Below are 23064 nucleotides of genomic sequence, written 5' to 3' on the forward strand. Positions count from 1 at the left end.
ATACCAGAATGGGGGAGGCACAAAGATAATACAAGGGGATCTTTCTCCCACTCTTTAATCCTGATTAAACAAGTTTGTTGGACCTAAAAATCAGGCCTAAATATGTCATTTTAAATTCACATATACCTCATTTAAAAGCGTTTTCCATATATAGTTCACAAGGCAATACATACTTAACATACGTTCCTTGGCTAAAAGCTGCCCTATACATATCGTTAAGGCAAAGATTTTCTAATGGTTATTTTTAGTAAAAGTCATGGATAGGTCACGGGCAATAAACAAAAATTCACGGAAGCCATGACCTGTTTGTGACTTTTGCAGCTGCGACTCCATGGTTTCCCCTGCCACTATGGTGGCTGGGAGCTGTGGGGTTCCCCCTCTGCCTGCAGCAGCTGGAAGCTGCAGGGGAGCCCCCTCTGCTCATTGCGGCTAGGAGCCGCAGGATGACCATATTTCCCAAAGAGAAAACGGGATACCCCTAGCCGCTCACCCGAGGCGTCCCCCTCCCCCCCACACGAGGCCGTCGCCCATCACTGAAACCCTGAGAAGGGCCCCCTCAGGAGTCTGTCACCTGTGGCTGGAACCTTGCAGAGGTCTCACTGTCATCTGTCTCTGGAAGTCATGGATTCCGTGACTTCCACGACATCTGTGACATAAACATAGCCTTAGATATTGTGTATTGATATAGTCAAAATATTTCTGCTCTAATTGGGAATAAGGTTTGGTTGGGCAAACAGGGACAGCTCCAGGCACCAAGCGTGTGCTGGGGCGGCCTGCCGGTTGCTGTGTGGGCAGCAGTCAGGGAGCCTTCGGCGGCATGCCTTCAGGAGGTCCGCCGGTCCCGTGGCTTCGGCGGCAATTCGGTAGTGGGTATGCCAAAGCCACGGGACCAGCAGACCTCCCACAGGCATGCCGCCGAATCCGCGTTACCAGCGGACCTCCCGCAGGTGCGCCGCCGAAAGCCACCTGACTGCCATGCTTGGGGCGGCAAAATACATAGAGCCGCCCCTGGTTTCTAGTCTAAGTCCTTACACGTTTGCTGCCTTGTGCCCTGGTTTGAGGTGTCCCTTATCTTCTCAGTAGTGCAACTATTTGGGTGCTGTGTATTAACCTGAGGGCAGCAGGATTAGTCTCTGTGAGAGACATGCTGCCAAACCCTTCTTCTCAGAAAGTGGGGGGGGGCTAGGTTAGGGGGCCATGGGTTATGCCCACACAACCCCCCCTAGGAGAGAGAGTGAGCAGGGCCCCGTACACGCTCTAGAGCTGGTCCTGTATAACCACCTGCTCCCTAGGCCGCAGCCTAGGGCACGGAGACTACAGCCCCCAGCACACAGTGCGGCGCGGAGAAGGACTACAGTTCCCAGCATGCAATGCTCGACTCAGGCCAAGGTTGGCGAGGAGCTGAGGGACCTGGGACTGCATCTCCCATCACGCCCTACACCAACGAAATGAAGCTATCGATGAGCACCCGGCGCAGAGCACGCTGGGAGTTGTAGTCAGTCTATGTTCGGAGGGTTTGTCCGGGTCAAGGGAGGGTGGTGGCGCTGCAGTGGGGATGTGGCGAGCGTGACGTGATTTTGTCCGCGTTGGAACTGGGGGCGGCCGTGGTGGCGAGCGTGACGTGGCAGAGACCGAGCGAGGCTCCCCCGGATACAAGAGCAGCAGCAGTAGCCGCCGCCAGCAGTTGCTGGGCCGGGACCCCGCGGAGGGATCTGAAAAGAGAGACCGGGATTGGGGCATAACCCGCTGCCGCGCACACACTCCTCCCGCTCGCCGCCGCCTAGCCCGAGCCGCCATGGGCCTCACCATCTCCTCGCTCTTTTCACGTCTCTTCGGCAAGAAGCAGATGCGCATCCTCATGGGTAAGAGAGAGACCCCGGACCCGCCCGGCCCTGCCTTCCGTCGCCTGAGGGATCCCTACCTCCCGGGCTGCGCTTGCCGCATCCGCAGCCCCCCGCTTGCCGTTACTCGGCCTCTCTCGTGTAGACGCGGCTGGGCCCCTGCGGGGGGAGGGGGAGTGTTCCGTGAGGCCGTTGGGGACGCAGTAGGAAGCGGCCGGGGGCTTGCGAGCCGGCTACACCGGTACAGGACTATGGGGCGTGGGGAGGCGTCTGTCTGTCTGCGCCCTTCAGGCCTGGGTACGCTCCTGCCGTGACCTGACCTCTTACCCCGCTGTGGGCGCGTGTGTCTCTATCCCCCCCGGGCCTGCGCCTTCTCCCAACCAACTCCCTGCCCTCCTGCGTGGGTATGGGGCGAGTGGAAAACGGAACGGCCTCAAGTGAATGAGCTTGGGGAGGGGCTGTGTTCTTTCCCCTTTATTTTCTTTACCTACTCACCCCACAGTTTTTTTGGTGGGAGATTTTTTAGTCCTTCTATTAGAAAATGCCCTAAACCCTGCTCCCACGCTTCCCTGAGGCTTGTAGCCAAGGTGGGGATTATTTAGCACCACATGTATGTATGTGTGTGTGTGTGCACACACTATAAAACAAGCACAGACTGTAAAAAGAATGTGAAACTGTTAACAGGTAAATGCCATACCTGATCATTTGTGGAAGGATTTGATAATTAAGGAATGTCTCCTCAGTTCCAGGAGTTCACTGGATTTGCATGTATGCCCCCCCCCCCCCATCTCCCAAAATCTAATTCCAGTGAACTGGAATTAAGAAGACCTCCCTCAAAATCTAAGCACTTTACGCATGATTAGGCATCACCTTTACCTATCATAATTTAAGCAATGTGGCTGTTTTGAACATGATGTGACAGCACCAAGTGTGTTCATGTAGTCCTAAGGGCTCCAGAATTTGACTGCTAAACAGAAAGCATTAATTTCCAGTAATTTAGCCATTTTTGCTCATTTTGTTCTGAGAAAGCATGTTGCCTTTAATCACAAATTCTGGTGTATCTTGCATATAGAATTATAAAAATACAACTTTTTGTATCAAGCTAGTTTTATTAGGCCACTGTCTGACCACAGATACATTGTGGCTCTTCTGAAATGTACTGTGTAACCAGTGGTGCTGGAACATTTTTTTACAGTGGGGGTGCTGAAAGCCAGTGGTCCCCACCCCAAACTTTTTACCTCACTACCTACTTACTCCTGTCTGTGCCCCTCCACACTCCCAGAGCTGGGGCCATGGGTGGGGGACCAAGGCTGGGACCCTGGGTGCAGGGTGACTGATGAGACCCTGCACAAAAACTGGGGGTGTGACAGCACCCCTAGTTCCTGTACCTATGTGTGTAACAGTTCAAACCAGTCACTTCTTTACTCCTGCTGCAATTCCCAGACTTGGAAGTTGAAAAGGTGATAATCACATGCTGCATTCAATGTTTCCTTTCCTCCCATTCCCAACTTTATACACTCCTTTTCCTACAATTGTCCAGCTAGGTGAATGGGGCTTTTTTCAGTGCCTATCAGTTGGTCCTTAATTAACAAGAGGGATTGCTGTTGAGTAATATAAAGAGAGCTTCTTTTACCATGGGCTCAATCCATTGCCTTTGCACCACATCTAAGTCTGTTGGCTAAAGAACTGAGAACTCCTAACTTGTTGGCATATCAATTTGGGCCCTAAAAATGTTTGGATCTGTATGAGAAACAAGAGGTAATATGCATAGCATATTAGGTGGTTATCTATAGCAGACCTAATGACATCAAGCATAAATACCCACCCCAACACCAGAAAATGATTCTGTGTTCACAGCACATTGTACATAGGATATGAAAGCTAGTATGCACCAGTTGAAATTTCACCAACACTTGTGTGGGTGTTTTTTGTTTTTTGATTGTTTGTTTTTCAGTGCTTCAATTTGTTGACATTTTAATTACTTAAAATAAGAATTTAAACCTGAGATCACTGTGTCCTTTAATGTAATTTTTGCCTCTCTGTAAACAATAACATAGTAAATATACAGTAAAAATCTTTTTCTAAGAGAACTACTAGCATGTCAAGCAGACTTTTCATATACAGCGCTAAATGACTAGGTATGAAAGCTTGGAAAAGATGGTTGTAATATTAATATTGACACTGGTGGCACTATTGCCTCTACTCTTGTAGAATGATGAGAATACAAGAACAAACTGTTCTTGAGACCATAATAGTTCATAGCACTTCAGACTCTTTATCTGTAGTGATTAGTTCAGCTCTAACACTGATACAAACTAATCATAGAATATCAGGGTTGGAAGGGACCTCAGGAGGTCATCTAATCCAACCCCCTGCTCAAAGCAGGACCAATCCCCAACTAAATCATCCCAGCTTTTGTCAAGCCTGACGGTAAAAACCTCTAAGGAAGGAGATTCCACCACCTCCCTAAGTAACCCATGCCAGTGCTTCATCACCCTCCTAGTGAAAAAGTTTTTCCTAATATCCACCCTAAACCTCCCCCACTGCAACTTGAGACCATTACTCTTTGTTCTGTAATCTGCTACCACTGAGAACCGTCTAGATCCATCCTCTTTGGAACCCACTTTCAGGTAGTTGAAAGCAGCTATAAAATCCCCCCTCATTCTTCTCTTCTGCAGACTAAACAATCCCAGTTCCCTCCACCCCTCCTCATAAATCATGTGCTCCAGCCCCCTAATCATTTTTGTTGCCCTCCGCTGGACTCTTTCCAATTTTTCCACATCTTTCTTGTAGTGTGGGGCCCAAAACTGAACACAGTTCTCCACATGAGGCCTCACCAATGTCAAATAGAGGGGAATGATCACATCCCTCTATCTGCTGGCAATGCCCCTACTTATACAGCCCAAAATGCCGTTTGCCTTTTTGGCAACAAAGGCACACTGTTAACTCCTATCCAGCTTCTCGTCCTCTGTAACCCCTAGGTCCTTTTCTGCAGAACTGCTACCTAGCCATTCGGTCCCTAGTCTGTAGCAGTGTATGATATTCTTCCATCCTAAGTGCAGGACTCTGCACTTGTCCTTGTTGAACCTCATCAGATTTCTTTCGGCCCAATCCTCTAATTTTTCTAGGTACCTCTGTATCCTATCCCTACCCTCCAGTGTATCTACTCCTCCTCCCAGTTTAGTGTCCTCTGCAAACTTGCTGAGGGTGCAGTCCACACCATCCTCTAGATCATTAATGAAGATATTGAACAAAACCGGCCCCAGGACTGACCCTTGGGGCACTCTGCTTGATACCGGCTGCCAACTAGACATGGAGCCATTGATCACTACCTGTTGAGCCTGACGACCTAGCCAGCTTTCTATCCACCTGATAGTCCATTCATCCAGCCCATACCTCTTTAACTTGCCAGCAAGAGTCCTATGAGTTGGGTTTTTTTTTTTTCTTCTTCTTTCAGTCATGGTTTTAAAGGGTTTGACTACCCTACAAATACAGGTGGGTCAGGGGGCATGGTTACTACATATTTTCATTATGCAGTATACAGAACCTGTTTAAGGGTTTAGCTTGGTTATGAAACCCAGTTAGACGCTTCTACACTACAAATAATATTATGACAAGCTCCTTTGAGACAGATGTATTTGTAGTATAGAAGGAAGGATATATGTGTAAGCAGGTGTCCACATCATAATTTGTACCCCTATTGGCATTTTCTCCTAATCTATTCAGTCTAGGTTTAAAAAGACTAAATTAGTTTCTGCCTCAAAAGTAATTTTGGTTCAATTTTGGCACATGGGCTGGGCAGTGTGGTAGGAGGGTAGGATTTTTAATTGCTGCCACTTGTGTTATAGTGTGGTGTAGATAGATACAATTCCAGTCTCCAGAGCTGTCAGTCTATTTCCTTTACCTGAGTGAAATTAATTTTTCTAAAATTAGATTTGTTTATTGTGTGGGTTAGAAAATAAATATTTGATCAGTGTTTGTATGTAATTTACTTCAAACACCATAATAATGACAGAAGTATTGTAAGCAACTTTCTTTTACTCTAATACTTTGCAAACATCTGCAAAACACTAACTTTTACAGAGTTAATTCAGAGTCATGGCACATACCTTGTGTTTGAGTGGATATGAGTTCTTTAATACTTTGCATTCCCTCACATATTTCACAAGCTTACTAATTTTATGGTGTAAGCAGACAACACAATCTTTTAAAAAGATTAGGGCTGTCAATCACAGTTAACTCGTGATTAACTCAAAAAAGAATTACGATTAAAACAATCGCTATTAATCTCACTGTTAAACAATAGAATAGCAATTGAAATGTATTTTTTTGGATGTTTTTCTACATTTTTCAAATAGATATACTTCAGTTGCATCACAGAATACAAAGTGTACAGTGCTCACTTTATATTTTTATTACAAATATTTGCACTGTAAAAATGACAAGAGATAGTATTTTTCAATTCACCTCATACAAGTACTGTCATGCAGTCTCTTTATCAAGAAAGTGCAACTTACAAATGTAGATTTTTATTTTTATTTTATTTTGGTAACATAACTGTTTTGTTTTGGAGTACAATGTAAAACTTTAGTGCCTACAAGTCCACTCAGTCCTACTTCTTGTTCAGCCAGTCACTAAGACAAACAAGTTTGTTTACATTTACGGGTGGTAATGCTGCCCGCTTCATTTACAGTGTCAGCTGAAAGTCATAACAGGTGTTCACATGACACAGTTGTAGCTGGCGTTACAAGATATTTACTTGCCAGATGCGCTAAAGATTCATATGCCTCTTCATGCTTCGGCCATCGTTCCAGAGGATATGCTTCCGTGCTGATGACCCTCGTTAAAAAAATAATGTGTTAATTAAATTCCTGACTAAACTCCTTGGGAGAATTGTATGTCTCCTGCTCTGTTTTACTTGCATTCTGCCATATATTTCATGTTATAGCAGTCTCAGATGATGACCCAGCACATGTTCGTTTTAAGAACACTTTAACTTCAAATTTCACAAAATGCAAAGAAGATACCAGTGTGAAATTTCTAAAGATAGCTATAGCACCAAGATTTAGGATTCTGAAGTGCCTTCCAAAATCTGAGAAGGATGAGGTGTGGCGCATGCTTTCAGAAGTCTTAAAAAAGAAACGGCCTGATGCAGGAACTATAGAACCCTAACCACCAAAAAAGAAAATCAACCTTCTGCAGTTGACATCTGAATCAGATGTCGAAAATAAACATGCGTGAGTCCGCACTGCTTTGGATTGTTGTTGAGCAAAACCCATCATCAGCATGGATGCATGTCCTCTGGAATGGTGGTTGAAGCATCAAGGGACATAATCTGTAGTGCATCTGGCACGTAAATATCTTGCAACGTCGGCTACAACAGTGCCATGCAAACGCCTGTTCTCACTTTCAGGTGACATTGTAAACAAGAAGCAGGCAGCATTATCTTCTGCAAATGTAAACAAACCTGTTTGAGTGATTGGCTGAACAAGAAGTAAGACTGATTGGACTTGTAGACTCTAAAGTTTGACATTGTAGAAAACACCCAAAAATATTTCAAATAAATGGTATTCTATTATTATTTAACAGCGCAATTAATGGTGCGATTATTTTAATCGTGCGATAGCCCTAAAAAAGATATAATATTCTTCTAATGGCTACCCCTAACTAAACTTACAATTAGGAGGATAATAGTCAATAGTGAATTATGTCACAAGTGGCTTTACAAAGCTGCTTAAAAATCATAATTGCCTCATAGACTCACATTAATACTTTTCATGTTTACATATCACTGTATTTTAAAGGGCTGACCAACCATTTATATTCTTGTGTGCGAGGAAGGGAAAGCACAATTCTAACTCCATTTTACAGATACGGATTGGGGAGAAAAGAGACAGCTGAGATAAAAATAATTTAACATAGTTGAACTGGGCAGAGTAGGGGTTAGAGTTCAGAAATTCCTTGGTCCCAGTGTTGCGCTTAGTCCACTAGTACATGGGTATATTTTAACACATTACTGAATAACCTTGTCTGTCTTCATATTGCACCTTGCAGAATCATCATTATATCATGTCACTATATTCATCACTTGTTAGCATGGCCATGCAGCTGTCTGTCATCTCCGAGACAATAGACTGCCAAAACATCCATCTTCCAAGAGGCTTATTAGCTTTTCAAATATTAAGCTGCCAAATGATAGTCTGTTTCCCTAGCTTATTAACTTCTGTTTGAAATAGCCAAAGGACAATTCCTTTTGGGGATTTTGGGAATCCACCTGTGGTTGAATAGTAACAAACCTGTAACTTACCAAAAAACACAACCTATAAATAGCCACACTAACAAATCTAGCCTAAAATCAACAGCATGAATTGTTTGTAATGGCCCTTGTAAAACATAGTGAAGAAATTACAAGGTAGAACTTGCTTGTATGAATTCAAAATCATTCTTATTTTAGCAATTATTTTAATCTGTGACTTTGAATGAAATTCAGACTTTTGGAACATGCTTCCTGCTTCTTAATTTTGGGAAATCTGAGTCTGGCTGCCACAATGTATTGTTCTTGAATATATTCCATTTAAAAATCAATCCTTAAATTTTGTAGTTACTTGCGTAAAGCTTTACTTTGTTCACGTTTAGATTACAGGTATGCCATGTCTAGGTGGCTTAGGCTGGATTTAAAAAATGAAGAATTTACTCACAGGGCAAAACTATCATCTCTTTTTTAGGATATAGAATAGTAGAATGATGTAAAATACAATGCAGTGATAAAATCTTTCTGGAGGGCACTTAGCTTTAGACAGTAGAATTTGGTTGGCTGAAAAAAACAGTTTGAGATTGTTTTAACAATGAGTTCATGTGAGTCTGTTTAGAGGGAACTGAATGCAGATATATAGGCAGTCAGTTTAATGGCTCCAGAACAAGCAAATTTCATAAGAAAGAGCCAAAAATATCTTTGGAGAAACTCTTCAAGAAAGTAGAGGAAAATGTAACATTCCAACCAGACAGTTGTAAGTAATTTTGTGTAATTCTTTCAAACAGTTCAGAGAAGTTGCTTATCATGAATGCAACTATGAGAGCTATAAGTAAGTATGGTGCTAGCACTTATGCAGTTTTCCATGGCGATGTAAAGGTGACTAGCAGAGTGGAGTTCCTGGGAGAAGCACACTGCAAGCCTGGGATTTATAAGTGACTAGAAGAGACTATAAGTAAAGTGAAGCGGGGCTCTTGAAATGAGTAAAGTAGGCATTACAAAGATCAAATAGGTGCAAGGACAAGGCTGTACTTCCCATGTGACCCTTAATTGCTATCTGAACTGCTCTGTCTCAGGACTTCATAAACAACTGTCAGCACACTTGTACTGTGTTGAGATTACTTGAAACCTCAGTGGGGAAGGAGCTAAAAGTTAATATTTCTGGAAAAGAATCTGAAAGAGGATTATTTTGCATCTTGGTTATTTGTTTCTGATTTATGACTTGGTGTTGGGGAATGTCAGTTTTTTCATGTAAACTTGGAAGAGTTGTTAATTGGAATTCTTAACTATCACCTCTTGTGACAAAGACAGTTGACTTACCTATCATGTGATAGTCAGAGGACAAGTTTAAAAATATACACATCAAATGTAAAAATCCTGTAAATCAAATGTGGTGGTAAATACATTTCAATCTCTTAAGAGAATAAGAACAATTGCAAATGGTGGGACTGTATAATGTTTCATTTTAGAAAGCTGAATACTGAGGCACTCTTAAGAAATTGGTACATAGTAACATGTAAATTGCCACATTTTTTTAGAAAAAAAAAAACGCATATTAGCTGAAATATGTATAAATCATAACTCTTACTTTTTAAAGTTATTTAAAAAAATCTAAAAGGCGAATAATTGATTTGCAGCTTGTAATAAGGAAGTTTGAGGATAGGGGTTGACTATATTGGTGAGGGGGCTGGCGATAATGCAAACTTTAGACTTCTAACTTTGCTAAACCGATAATTATCCTATAAAACTACTTAGTGTTTGAATTGGGAACCTGTTTTACTGCCATATTGTGACTTCTTCTGTATTCATGTAAATGCTTATATTTTCACTGTGAAAGTTCCTGGAAATCTATCTTGTCCAGTCCTTTGTTCAAAGACTTGCAGGTAAGGCCTGTTCTTGGTGTTGAGCATTTCTCTCCTAGTGTGCCACAGAACATTTCTCACCATGGGTGGTTATCTTTCTCACACACAAAAGCATACAAGATTCCTTCTTGGTATTTCAGTATTGCCAACTCCAAGAACTTGCCTAAAGAGTAGGTCCTCACAAAAGAATGATCTTGTTTTTAAATCATGAGACTTTGAAAAATGTTGGGTTTGATTTATTTGCCTTCTGGGTTTTGAATCTTTAGGATACAAGTGGGTCACATTTTTAAAGTTTTATTCCTTTTTCTGCTACTGTAAGAGCTAGAAACTTTGTGTGTGTGTGTGTGAGCATTGGCATTTTCTGACCACTGAGTTTAGCTTCGTGTTTATTTTAAAGGTTGTCAAACTTACTGATGAGCCATTTGCCTTAAGATGTTATAGTTTTTGACAGGTTTCAGAATAGCAGCCGTGTTAGTCTGTATCCGCAAAAAGAACAGGAGTACTTGTGGCACCTTAGAGACTAACAAATTTATTAGAGCATAAGCTTTCGTGGACTACAGCCCACTTATGCATCCGAAGAAGTGGGCTGTAGTCCAAGAAAGCTTATGCTCTAATAAATTTGTTAGTCTCTAAGGTGCCACAAGTACTCTTGTTCTTTTTATAGTTTTTGAGGAATTCAGGTATATATTTTGGACTGATTACTCTTCTCTACATAATCTTAATTTTCATGGAGTACATTCCATCTTTTCTGTTATATTAAGGCTTCTAGAGAGAGTTAAGTATTATGCTTGTTTCATATGTGGCTTCTCTGAAGGTCCAGGCATCTTATCTTCCATTTGGAAATGCCCAGTAAAGTGGCTGAGGTCTGAACATCTGTCTGCACTGCAGTTTAAAGACCTGTGTCTGGCCCAGGTCAGTTGGCTCAGGCTCATGGGGCTATAAAACTGAAGTGTAAATGTCTGGGCTGGGACCCTGTGAGAGGGTAGGGTCCCAGGCTCCAGCCTGAGGCCGGACATCTTCAGTGCAGTTTTATACCCTACAGCCCAAGCCCCATGAACCAAGTTAGCTGATTCATACCCACTGTGGGTGTTTAATTGCAATGTAGACATACTCTGAGAGGTCCATCTTGGACAGCAATACCTTGAGTTATTAGTCATTATTTCAGCACCGGAGGTACATTTGAAGAGTTGACAGTTGCTCCTTACAGAGTCCCGTTTCTTTCCTACTGATGTAGGAAAAATGCTGAAAGGATATTAGCAATTTTAAACTTTGCAGGTTCATAGTAAGAACTATTTCAGTGCCACCTACTATTGTAGCTAATACTCTAGAGGAGTGGGTGGGAATGGAATATATTGGAGTTCTGAAGGGCAAGCATTTAGAAATCACAAAAACACATTTAAAATTTAATTTTGAGAATTTTCTTGTACCTAAAGAAGTCTTTTTTGACAGAAGTATAATACATGGCCTTTTGGCTCTACGAATTCCAGTATTAATGAAAGCAGTTGATTTTCTTAAAGATTTTCTTCACAAACTGTAAATACATTAATTTGTATAACATCAATATATTCATAAATGTCTAAAATACTGTAGGACACTTATAGGGAGGTTTTGCAAATAGAAAATGTACTTTAAGCAGTTAGTGTGCTTTGAGAAGGAAGAAGTTTTTAAGGTTCTGGTTTCATTCTGTGTAAAGTGGTTGAATAATCTGAAATTACATTATATTGCAACACTAAGAAAACTGCCTTATTTATATAAGTGTACAACTTGTTGTCAGACGCCCTTATATGGAGTGCAGGACAGGTACAAAAATAGCAAGTAAGACATTAGTTCAAAACATGCTACAGTGTTAAGTATGGGTTTAGTAATAGTACCAGACGGGGTTTTTCTGTTTTTTAGTTCTCTCATTTTTGTTTGTTTGAGAAGAGTGTTATCAAAGTTCTACTGAAAGTTTTGAGTTTCTCAAATGGCATTTTAATTAAAATGATGATTGTGTTTACTTGTTGAACACTCATTCTTGCGGTTTACTTCTTAAATAACATTTATTCGTGGACATTTGCAATAGGTCATAATACACTTCCAAATGTGTGTTTGAATTGGTTTTCTGGGACAGAGTCTAAACTCTAAATACTTCTCAAAATACACATTAATCCACTCAGCTCAAACTATTTGGAAACGCCATGATGGACTACCAAATGTTTATTTGCAAAAGCCGCTCCTCTTACAGTTCTGTGGGTACATGCCCAGTTCAAATACACACCTATATGTATTTTTAAATGTACAAATAGAAATAAATTAAAAATAATTAACTCAAAAGGGAAACAAATAAAAACCCCACATCACATCAGTCTGCCTGGAAGGTCAGCAAACTAGGCTTTTGTTGGAGCAGCAGGGAAGCAAATTCCAGAGCTGAGTACCCTCCTGCAGAGTTCAGAAGTAACTAAAACAGCCCAGTAGACTGGAATAGTGTATGGAGACATGTATTATGGGTAGCCACAACACAAAACATGTAGGGCTTTTATGTGTAAAAAAAAAAAAAAAAAAGTTTGTATTGTTCCAGAAAATTGTTCAGTGTAGTCTATGGAGCCACAGGTGTTATATGCTCTCCATATATCGAATATCACTAAGGGCTTTTCTACACTACCGCTTGCGTCCATGTAACTTACATGCCACCCCTTTGAGTGACGTTAGTTACGTCGACTTTAAGTGGTGTCTGTACTGAGCTATGTCAACAGGAGATGTTCTCCTACCTACCTCTTGTTGAGGTGGAGTAATTTATGCTGATAAGAGCAGGGCTTTGGAGTGGAGTCCAGAGCTGGAGCTGAGCCAGAGCACAGCTCAAAAACCCTGGATAAGAGAGCACTCTCCTGTCAGCATAGCACATCTTCACCAGATACGCTACAATGGCACAGCCGCACCAATGTAGCGAGGTAGTGTAAAATAGCCCTAAGTGAGCTGCTGCATTTCATGTTAGCTGAAATTTTTAAGTGATAAAGAGTAGTCTCAGGTGGGGCATGCTGCAGTAGCCAGATCTGAAGATAATAAAGAGATCAATAATAGACAAGATCTGCATTTGAGAAGAAAGAAAGTAGCTTCCAATCTGATGCTGGATAAGTGAAGGAGGAGAGAGAACTTCTGGCTACTACCTAGAAAATATTACAAGGCATGTCAAATACATGAAAACCATGCTAGAGCAAAACCTTTACATGTGAACTGCAGAGTTTGTTTAAAAACAAATAACCCCTATCAGTTATTTACATGATGCCTAAAGAAGAAAAAGTTACATAGTTTTCTGATCGTGTAAATGGAGAATGGAACTCTGGTATTAAACTTGAATTCTTAGCTGATTGGCTTCTGCCTCAAGTGATGGGTGGAGAAGGAAGGAGAGAAACATACTTTGGGGTGGGAGGGGAGTTTGATTCACTAAGGCCATTTAGGAACTTACCTGCTGCTCACTGAAAAGTGAATCCCCACCCTGTTTTCAGTGGAATATTTGTAAAGAGCATGATTTAGTTAATACTGTGAAACTAAAATTCAACTTTATATATTTTTGTAGTTGGTTTGGATGCTGCTGGTAAGACAACTATTCTGTATAAACTGAAGCTAGGAGAAATTGTCACCACAATTCCCACTATTGGTAAGAAAACTAATGATTGCTTCTTATCTAATTACTAATGTTAAATGTAATTAAACTACAGAATCATTCACTTTAAAATCCTCAATTCTCCTGAGGGAGTAAAGACTTAAATGTTTTTTTCATTGTAGGACATTTGTTTCAAGAGCTGGTTGGTGGGGTAGTAGGAGATGCATGTTCCCCAGAATAGAAGTTAGTATAGAGTTGGACTCTTAGAGAAATTGTCATTTTATGCAATTTGGTACTATCATGACAAAGATATCACACACACACACACACACACACACACACACACACACACACGACAGCTCATCTAGCATTCTTTAGAAAGTGAAACTTTGAAGTCACTATTTTTTAAGAGGACAGCTGACAGATTTATAATAACTTTTACGTAGTCAATGTCAATATTTAACCACTTTTTTCTTTCTTTTTAGGTTTTAATGTGGAAACAGTAGAATATAAAAACATTTGTTTCACAGTTTGGGATGTTGGTGGTCAAGATAAAATTAGACCTCTTTGGAGGCATTACTTTCAAAACACACAGGTAGGCGTTCTTCTGTTTTACAAGTTTAAAAAAAAAATTGCACCTACATTCATATTTAAATGAAGAGCACTGTGTACAGTATCTCCAGAAAATGGTCTGCCTCCATTTCCATTTTCTTCTCATGAGTTGGTCCCCACCATATTTGCTGGAATTCTGAGGATCCTTGGCTTTTTTGTTTCTGTTTAGCTGGGTTTTTTCCTTCCCATCTGGACAGCTTCATGTCTTTTATGCTGTGTCTACACTACAGACTTTTGCCATCATAGCATCCAGTCAGTCAGGGATGTGAAGAGGTGTGATTTTTTTCCCCCAGTGTATATACAATTATACCAGCAAAACTGTGCTTTTTACCATATATTTGTTTTTTCTCTAAGGGACAGTGGTGAAGGGGGAATTGTAATTTTACTATGCCAGTGCAAGAGCAGTTTTGCTGGTATAGTCGTATCCACACTAGGCTATATCCGTGTTAGGAGCACTTTGCTGGTGCAGTATACTTTATATTCCAATATCAGTAAAGTACTCCTAGTGTAGACATAGCTTATTATAGTTTGACTTGGATAGACAGGATTCCCATGAGAGACCTTCCAGTGTTGCTCCTTAATGTGCCAGAGGGGTCACTAAGCTATGTGATGGACTTTCTAGCCTCAGTAAATTTGATGCTTTGTCTAATCTCCTGAAACTGGAGAGGGACTTCAAGTAAAGAAGTAAGTTAATACCTAGCTGCCTTTGTAGGTATTTTTCTTTTTAACCAAACTGAAGACAGACAAGATAGATTTTTACTTAGAGTAAACTAAATATATATATATATAAAAATAATATTCACATGCACATATACATCATGGTTAAATACAAGTTATATTTATTGGGCTCCCTTTGCTTATAAAGTGTTTAGAAATGTTACTGAATACCGTTAATCGGGGTGGTATTGCTGGTTGTTTGATCCGGGCCATGACACGTTCACTGCTTCGGTCATCGCTGCAGGTGATTACAATGTGCTTTTTGGGTAATTAGTAGACAGACAAGTAATTCATCACATTTCTGTACACCCCAGCAGCAGAGGAGATTCATGCTTGTTGCTCTGCTTTGTGCAGGATTGTTGCCAGGAAACTTCCTCTGCAGTAGCACAGGCATGATTCTGGGGCATGTGCAAATAGGAGTGTGGTGGAATGTGTCTAGACAAAGGGACTGGCACAGTAGTCTAGTGACTGCATATACGTTGAGAACCAAAAATGTTACCCTACTGACCTCTTCAGACCTATTATAAAAGCATCACCAGGGACCTTCAAAGGGGGAGAATCTGCTTCTTCAGAGGAGAGTATGCTGAACTGTAAGACTTTCAGGTAGGGATTTAGGCAGTATGGAATAAGCTCTTGGATATTTCTCGTTTAATGTCAGAAATGGTGTTAGGAACACTTGGTAAAAACACATTTCTAAAAATTAAATTCAACTTAAAAGGTTGAGAACCCATAGCTTTATAGGGTGGAGGACGTCTTAATAGTGTCTAGATAATGTATCTCTAGCTGTCTTTGATGCAATGGGACATCTGAAAATAAGGGAAACTATCACAATTCGGCCAGTTATCTTTCCCTGAAATTCTGATATGCAGACCACAGTCTGGGAATCTTAGCCTTGTTTGTGGGGTTTTTTGTTGGTTTTTGTTTTTTAAAACCTAACATACACTGAAAATTATGTTCATGTCATGTCTACTGATAGCTGTCTGAAGAATGTCTACCTCATGTAGTCAATGATCTTTCTGTGTATATGTTAATTAAAAGATTACTAATTTTTCAAACTTGCATTTCTTGGAAGGGAAAGAGCCAGTACTGTACTCCTACCCAATAATTCATGTCATCTTTTTCTTAGAACACTACTTTATGCTTAAATTTTATGGGGACTTATCAAAGTTGCTTAACTTTTTTTGCAGGGTCTCATTTTTGTGGTAGATAGCAATGACAGAGAGAGAATTCAGGAAGCAGCAGAAGAACTGCAGAAAATGGTAAATAGCAATTCTGTTCCAAAGATATTTATATCTTCTGTATTTACTTTACCAAATCAGCTTTTCTGCAAATGGTGAATATGCCAGTTTTGCTGAAATTTCAAAACCCATAAACCTTCAGAAAGTCTTAAAACGTGTATTGTAGACCTCCTTTTTTATATAATTCATCACTACTTACCTAAAATTGTTTAGAATGTGAGTGGACTCTAGGTTGAGAACTACTAATGACTTCACCCAATTCCCTTTGGGATGTAAAACCCAAAAGAAATGTAATCTGTCGACAGTGAGCTGTCTATACAATTTAAATCCAAACTGCTGTTTGAAACAATGTTGCTTTACCTACACTAGTGGAATTTGTATCATGGGTACTTGATGATCTCAATCAAAAGCTACTCACTGATTTGGGGAGTGAGAATGAAAAAGCTTACAGCACTTTACCCTTTATTTCATAATTGCATCTCTTTAGCTGCTTGTTACAGTAATTACATGGGAAAAATAACTAGCATGGTCTCTTCCTCTGTTAGCTTCAGGAAGATGAGTTGCGAGATGCAGTGCTACTGCTTTTTGCGAACAAACAAGACTTGCCAAATGCCATGGCAATCAGTGAAATGACAGATAAACTAGGTCTTCAGTCTCTGCGTAACAGAACTGTAAGTACTAAAGTTTTGGTCCAATTTTTTGTAAGCAAATGTACTCTCCCTTTAAGTTTTAAGCTTTCATCTCTTTTCTGTGGAAAGATGTAATGTGTATTTGACCTGTACAAAGTGTTTTTTCTACAAAAGAGTGACCTAAAACACACACACACTTGTGTAATAAAAATAGGTGATCAAGAGCAAATAAAATGCTTCATTACTCCTTTTTTTTAGATGGGAAGATACAACCTTTGCAGACTATTGAATATCTTGGGCCACATCTTAACTGTGTGTGTTGACTTTACTCTTCTGTTTTCTCTTTTGAAGAAAGAGACTGAGAATGGAATTGTGTCCAAGAGTTTTGATTAAAACAATCTATGATCAAAAATGCCCGACAGGATAAGGGAGGCTTCAACTAAACAAAACTTTTGTTGGGGATTTTAAATCACTGTTATATAATTCCTCTTTTTTTTTTTTTTTTTTTTTTTTTTTTTTTTTTTTTGCATCACTTTACCTCTTCATGTTGACAGTCATGGCTTATGTCATTATGAACTGGTTTTAAAAAGAGACGGGTTAAATCATGTAGTTAAAATTCCTTACCTATGAGCTCAATAGCACCTGATTAAAACAAAATTTTAATTTACAGTTCTTTACACTCTATTCATCTTCAGTTTCACTTTGATTCTTGTGCACTAATATAATGTCAGTATTTGGGTGACAGACATAGCAGGAGAATCTTCAAAACCCAATTGCTAATTGAAACTTAAAATTTTTCTTGAAAATATCTTCTGTTACTGTTAGGCTTTGTGGTGGTGGGAAATAAGTTTTGAAAAACATACTTGTTGGGATCAAACTACATGAAATTGTACCATAAGAATTACACCCTGGTAGTATGTAGAAATTCAGTATTTTAAAGTTCACATTTCATTTTATATTTTGTTCCTTAACAGTGGTATGTCCAAGCGACCTGCGCTACACAAGGAACTGGTCTGTATGAGGGACTTGACTGGCTGTCAAATGAGCTCTCAAAACGCTAACTCAAACTGGATGACTCTCACCAGGGACATGTTTGATATAAGTGGTCTAGGCTTGTTACAACAAAATTAGTTTGCATCTTGGTTATTAAACAGTATCTGGAACGGGTTTGGGCAGGATATTACAGCGTTTCAACTTATTTTGTTGCCAATTATTGTTTACCAAGCTATATGTTGCAGAAGTAGCAATGTGCTTGGGTTTAAAAAAAACAAACTCCTTAACTTGGAAAAAGGTGTATCTTCTGATTTTTACTTCCCTTGTTATGTTAAATGCCTGAATATAGTTATTGTGACACCTTTAAAATCTGTTTTGAATACTTTTTGAGCCCCAATAAATTAAGTAATGTTTTTTAAAGATTTCCCCCCTGCTACTTTAGTTTACTGATACCTTATTATTTCATTCCTCAGACAGTCTGCTGATTTAAAAATGTAGCATTCCATTTATATTTATTTCTCTCCCTTGCCAAAAAAAGACTTGTTCCAGCCAAAAAAATGCTCTAAAACACTATTCAAATCTACTGCACTGAGGAACATTTTATTAATCTTGGGTTCCATCAGCCCAACTTGCCTTTGTGTTAATTGGATTTGATGGGTAGCATAGTTCTGTGCTGGTTGCAAAGAGCTCATGTTGAGGTGGTTTTTAATATTCAGCAGATTGTCTTCCTTTATATTGTATCTCTTTATGTTGCATGTTGCTTTTTGGTATCAGCCTGAATGTTTTCGCCCAGTGTATAATAGTTCTGCTGAAGTTTTACTGTTTGTTGGTGAACATATCTTCATAAAGAGAAATTTTGGAAAAATCATCAAACTCAATGGATTAGTTTCTTCATAACCCACTTGGAATTATTCCTAATAAAATTATAAAATGTATAGTTTTGTGTATGCTCTTATTGAATTTTAAATTTGTGAAACTGATACGAACATTTGACACTTATTCTTTTTCCATAAATTGAGTTGTTCTGTAGTTTGTGAACACAAATCTGATTTTCAATTTTTGAGGGAGGGTCCCTGAAGATGGGCAGGTAACTTGTATACAGTGCAGTAGGTAATCATCATCAAGACTTAAATAATTCTGTACAAGTGTCTTTTGAAGCTGTAAATCTAAAAATCCTTTTAAGATGTTCAGATATGAAAATACTAACCATTACAATTGTAATAAAAACAAATACAAACTGCCCAAAAAGCATGCATGTCTGTTTCATAGTTATATGTACAATATGGGTTGCAGTAGCAAAGCAACAAATGAGTTCTGGTGGTTCCTGCATGAAAACTTGACCATCTTTAGCAGTGGTTCCCAAACTGGGGTTCGTGAAATGTTACAGGGGGTTCTTGGGGGGAGGGGGGGGGGAGGAAATCCCTAATGGCAGACAGAGCTGTCCCTAGGAACCCCAGGCAGCACGGGGCCAGCAGCCCGGAGCGCCTGGACTTCCAAGAGCTAAGCAGATCAAAGCAAGCATATCTATCACACTGGGGAGGTTTAAACTTCAATACTCCTTATAAGAAATTGAAAGGGAAATGGATATTTTTTTTTGCTGTCTTTAAAATGAAATAGGGAGCTAGTGTTTTTAAAAATTATTATGAAGAACAACTTAGCTTTGTTGTAACATGTGGTGTTTGCCTGGACTGCTCAAGACCTGAATTCTTGTGTAGGAGGAACTCTTTGAGTTGACTTCTTAAATACCTTCCTGCTGTTTCACATCTGATACTCCTTGAAACATAGAAACCTTGTCTTATAACAGGCTTATTCAACGTGATACAAGCTACAAAAGTGAGATCTTGGAAGTGTGTTGCCATTTTCATAATGTAATAAAAATATTGTAATGATAAATAATTAATAATAGTGTGTAATAAGCATGTCATAAAAACAAATTGTTTTATTCCCAGGGCCACCCGGGGGGGCAAGTGGGGCAATTTGCCCCGGGCCCCGGAGGGACCCCCACGAGACTATAGTATTCTATAATATTGCCCTTTTTTAATGGAAGGGGCCCCTGAAATTGCTTTGCCCCCAGACCCCCTGAATCCTCTGGGCGGCCCTGTTTGTTCCAAGATCACTGTTTTTATAATTTATACTCTGGTAAAGGAGAAAATCCCTGGAAATATTCATTTTTAGGAGGGGGTTCGCGAGACTTGACATTTTCGTGAAAGGGGTTAACAGGATGTTAAAGTTTGGGAACCACTGATCTATAGGGATTTATTCTGATGCTTTGGTAATGGTAGCAACAAGGTGTTTTGGAAAATCCAAGCAAGTCCATGTGAGCTTCACCAGGTCCTTCCTTGCTTCCTTTTTCTCTTTCTCTCCTCCACCCCAGAGACCTATCTGAACTTGCATCTCAAGCTGCTACTCTAAAACAAATGAATTCTTGCTTGACTCCATTGCCATTAGTGCTCAGTGTTCTGGATATCCAACAGATGTCTTTCCCACTTCATTGAGGATTTTTGGCATTTGGGAGGCTAGTTCTGATTAACTTCCAGAAGATAAAACATAAGTCTCCACTTTTTATTAGTGCAGCTGTTCCACTGCCGTATTCTTAAAATTCTCCAGATTTAGCTAGTCATGGGTGGGTGTGGAATCTTTTGGAAATGGCAATGTTGATTAAATGATGCAATCCTTATACAAATTTATTGGTAAGTGTGAGGAACATGGGAAAGCTGTATTTTTTTTTTTTTTTTTATGAATATTATGTACCTCTGTTTAATTACTATCATGCTGTCTGCTGCTTAGGTGCAAAGAGTTAAATCAGTCCAGGGGGGTGGGGGAAGGGTGTGTGTGGTTTTTTGTTTGTTTGTTTGTTTTTTCCCCCACCTCTGTGGGAACCCAGCCAATAGTTGTAGAGAGGTAAATCTCAGTAATTAACAATACTGATTTCAGTTCCTTTGAAGATTTATTACTACCATGCTCTGCTCAGCAGACTGGCTGGTAATCCCAAATGGGAGGGTATCCAATGGGGGAAAAACAAAGCGTTTGGAAGGGATTAAAAGCCTTAGCCCTGAAGCTGACCAGGAGTCAGAAGAGGAGCCAGTGACTGCTGGGGACACCGTGATCCTCTTCTCTTAGAAGTTGGAGTATGAGGGATAATAGTGGCCTACTGATTTCTTGAGGGAAATGCTAGATTTGGGTAAGAAATTTGTGTAGGCCTTTTTGTCTCTAAGCTTTTTCTCTGACTGCTATGTGTTTATGGGTTATGCTTTGTTTTAAAGAAATCATCCTGAGTCCCTGCATTTTTCCCCACTGGTTAAAACTCCTGAAGGGATGCCTTTAGCAGGGGCCAAACTCAGTTGAAGCTGTCTAGGAGACTCAGTTGGTAATCAGGGTGCTGTAATCTGGAGACCCAATGTAAAGGTGGCATTGATTGCTAGATTCCACTCTGAGAGAAGTGCAGGGACTGGACCTGTCACTTGAAAGAGGAACTCCTGGAGAGACTGAATGAGGGGTCACAGGTACAGCTTACCCTGAACTATGACTATAAGCGAAGAGAATCAATTGAAACCTCTTATATATTTGTTATCTTGGCTACCAGTGGAATTGCTGAAGTTGTTCAGTTCAACATACTTTATTCTTCTAAAGTATTTAAATTATTTAAATTTGTTTCTGGGAGAATGGTCCAGGGGTATCACATGCTGCTTCTCAATTATTAGAATTATGGTCCCATCTGCTAGGTGCTCTGTGAGGACAACTTGATCTTGGAGAAGAGAGAGCATGGCTATTCTCTTGAGCAAAGGTAAAGACATAGGGTGGTGTTGATGTGTTGCTCTGGAGTGGGTGAAGAAGTAAATCACAGTTTATAAAGGTATGTCAAATAATGATGGGAAATATAATCTACCTCTTCTTTGAGTGATTGTCCACACAGATTCAAACACTTTGTGTGCATGTGACCTATGCATGTGAGATTGATTTCTTTTAAATAGCAGTGTCTGTGCCCTGTAGGTAAAGTCATAAAGGGCCAGGAGGCTTCAGCTGCCACCCAGTTCCTTCTTAATACGTGAAAGATGGAACCTAGTAGCATCAGCTAACTTGCTCTAAGAGACACTAATGCAGGTTTGTAGTTAAGATTAGTTCATTGTGGGACTTTTTTTGTTTTGTTTGAGCACTCAGGCTACTTCTTACAAGCCCCACTCAAAAGTGATTTCCTCTGTAAGGAGCCAAAAGTCGTGTGACTCCTGGGACCTGGGCAGACACTAATTCCCTCTGACTGTTTCTGAAGAGTGCGGGAAATATGTTTGTTTTTTGTCATGTAGTTTAAATGAATTCATACTCAAAGTTCTGTATGAATATGCCTAGTAAGGAATCTATTTGTCAAAAAACATTTCCTGAATCTTTTTTTGTTGTCTGTATTGTTATGGACATACTTGCTGACAAGTATTTGGAAATAAATTACTAAAATTGAAACTGGCATCATTATTTTGTTTTGACAAATAAAATGCAGAATTTTAAAACGTGCACAGAATTTAATTTTTTGGTGAAGAATTCCTCCCAGGAGTAGCCTATGGTACAGACTGCAAGACAATATCCCCAATAGAACTGCCCCACTCCTTTATCTTCCCACATCCCTCAGGTGCATATGGCATCCACCAGTTTTTTGCCATTTCAGTCTTGTGCTGGTCTGTTCAGGCTCCTGCATTTCATGTGGTGGATTTGGCTTCTTTATTGTTCAGCGTAATGTTTTTCTAGGTTGGCCTCTTCCTCACCCCCCCCCCTTTTTTTTTTTTTTTTGGCTGTATGTATTTAGATGGAATAAATGAGCCAAAGGTGTTAACGTAACCCAGTTGCTGTTCAGCATTAAACAGTGGTAAACTGGGTTTGGTATACAGAGACCTCAGACTGCTTAGTACTGTGGCAAGCACACCATTAAAATTCTTTCTTGTCTTTGATCAAAGATACAGGGGGAAAAAAGGAAAAGCAGTGAAAGCATTTGAAATGGAAAAACAAATAAGGCTTTAATTTTATCAACATCCCTTGTTCCTTTTCCCTTTAGCTGGACAAAGGTGTTTTTTAGAAGGGGGGGGGGGAGGGACTTGTCTGAAAGTCTCTTAGAAGGTATAAAAGATTGTGGTAACTGTCTGTTAGAGGGAATGAGAAGTTAGTTGAGATTAGCTAGAGCAGCTGCTGCTGTTAAAGTCCAGTCCCATTTCATCCCAGGTGGTGGTTGGGATTCAATTGGAGCCAGTGAGGAGGAGGAGGAGGTGGTGGTGGTGGTATCTGGATCCTTTTCTCTAGCCTGTCAGGATAACTCAAGATGGGTTTGACAAAGGTCTGGTCTTTCTATCCATTAATTACTT

General features: G+C 40.1%; 1 protein-coding gene across 1 annotated transcript; it reads left to right on the top strand.

The window, feature by feature from the left end:
- Positions 1–1543: 1543 nt before the first annotated feature.
- On the top strand, positions 1544–18964 carry ARF4 (ADP ribosylation factor 4). Its single transcript, XM_034776562.1, has 6 exons — positions 1544–1862; positions 13507–13587; positions 14019–14128; positions 16050–16121; positions 16646–16771; positions 17704–18964. Exons 1-6 carry the CDS (start codon positions 1796–1798, stop codon positions 17788–17790), a joined length of 543 nt encoding a protein of 180 aa, XP_034632453.1. The 5' UTR covers positions 1544–1795; the 3' UTR covers positions 17791–18964.
- Positions 18965–23064: the final 4100 nt, after the last annotated feature.

Source organism: Trachemys scripta, chromosome 7 (genome assembly GCF_013100865.1).
Source record: "Trachemys scripta elegans isolate TJP31775 chromosome 7, CAS_Tse_1.0, whole genome shotgun sequence".
Lineage (NCBI taxonomy): Eukaryota > Metazoa > Chordata > Testudines > Emydidae > Trachemys > Trachemys scripta.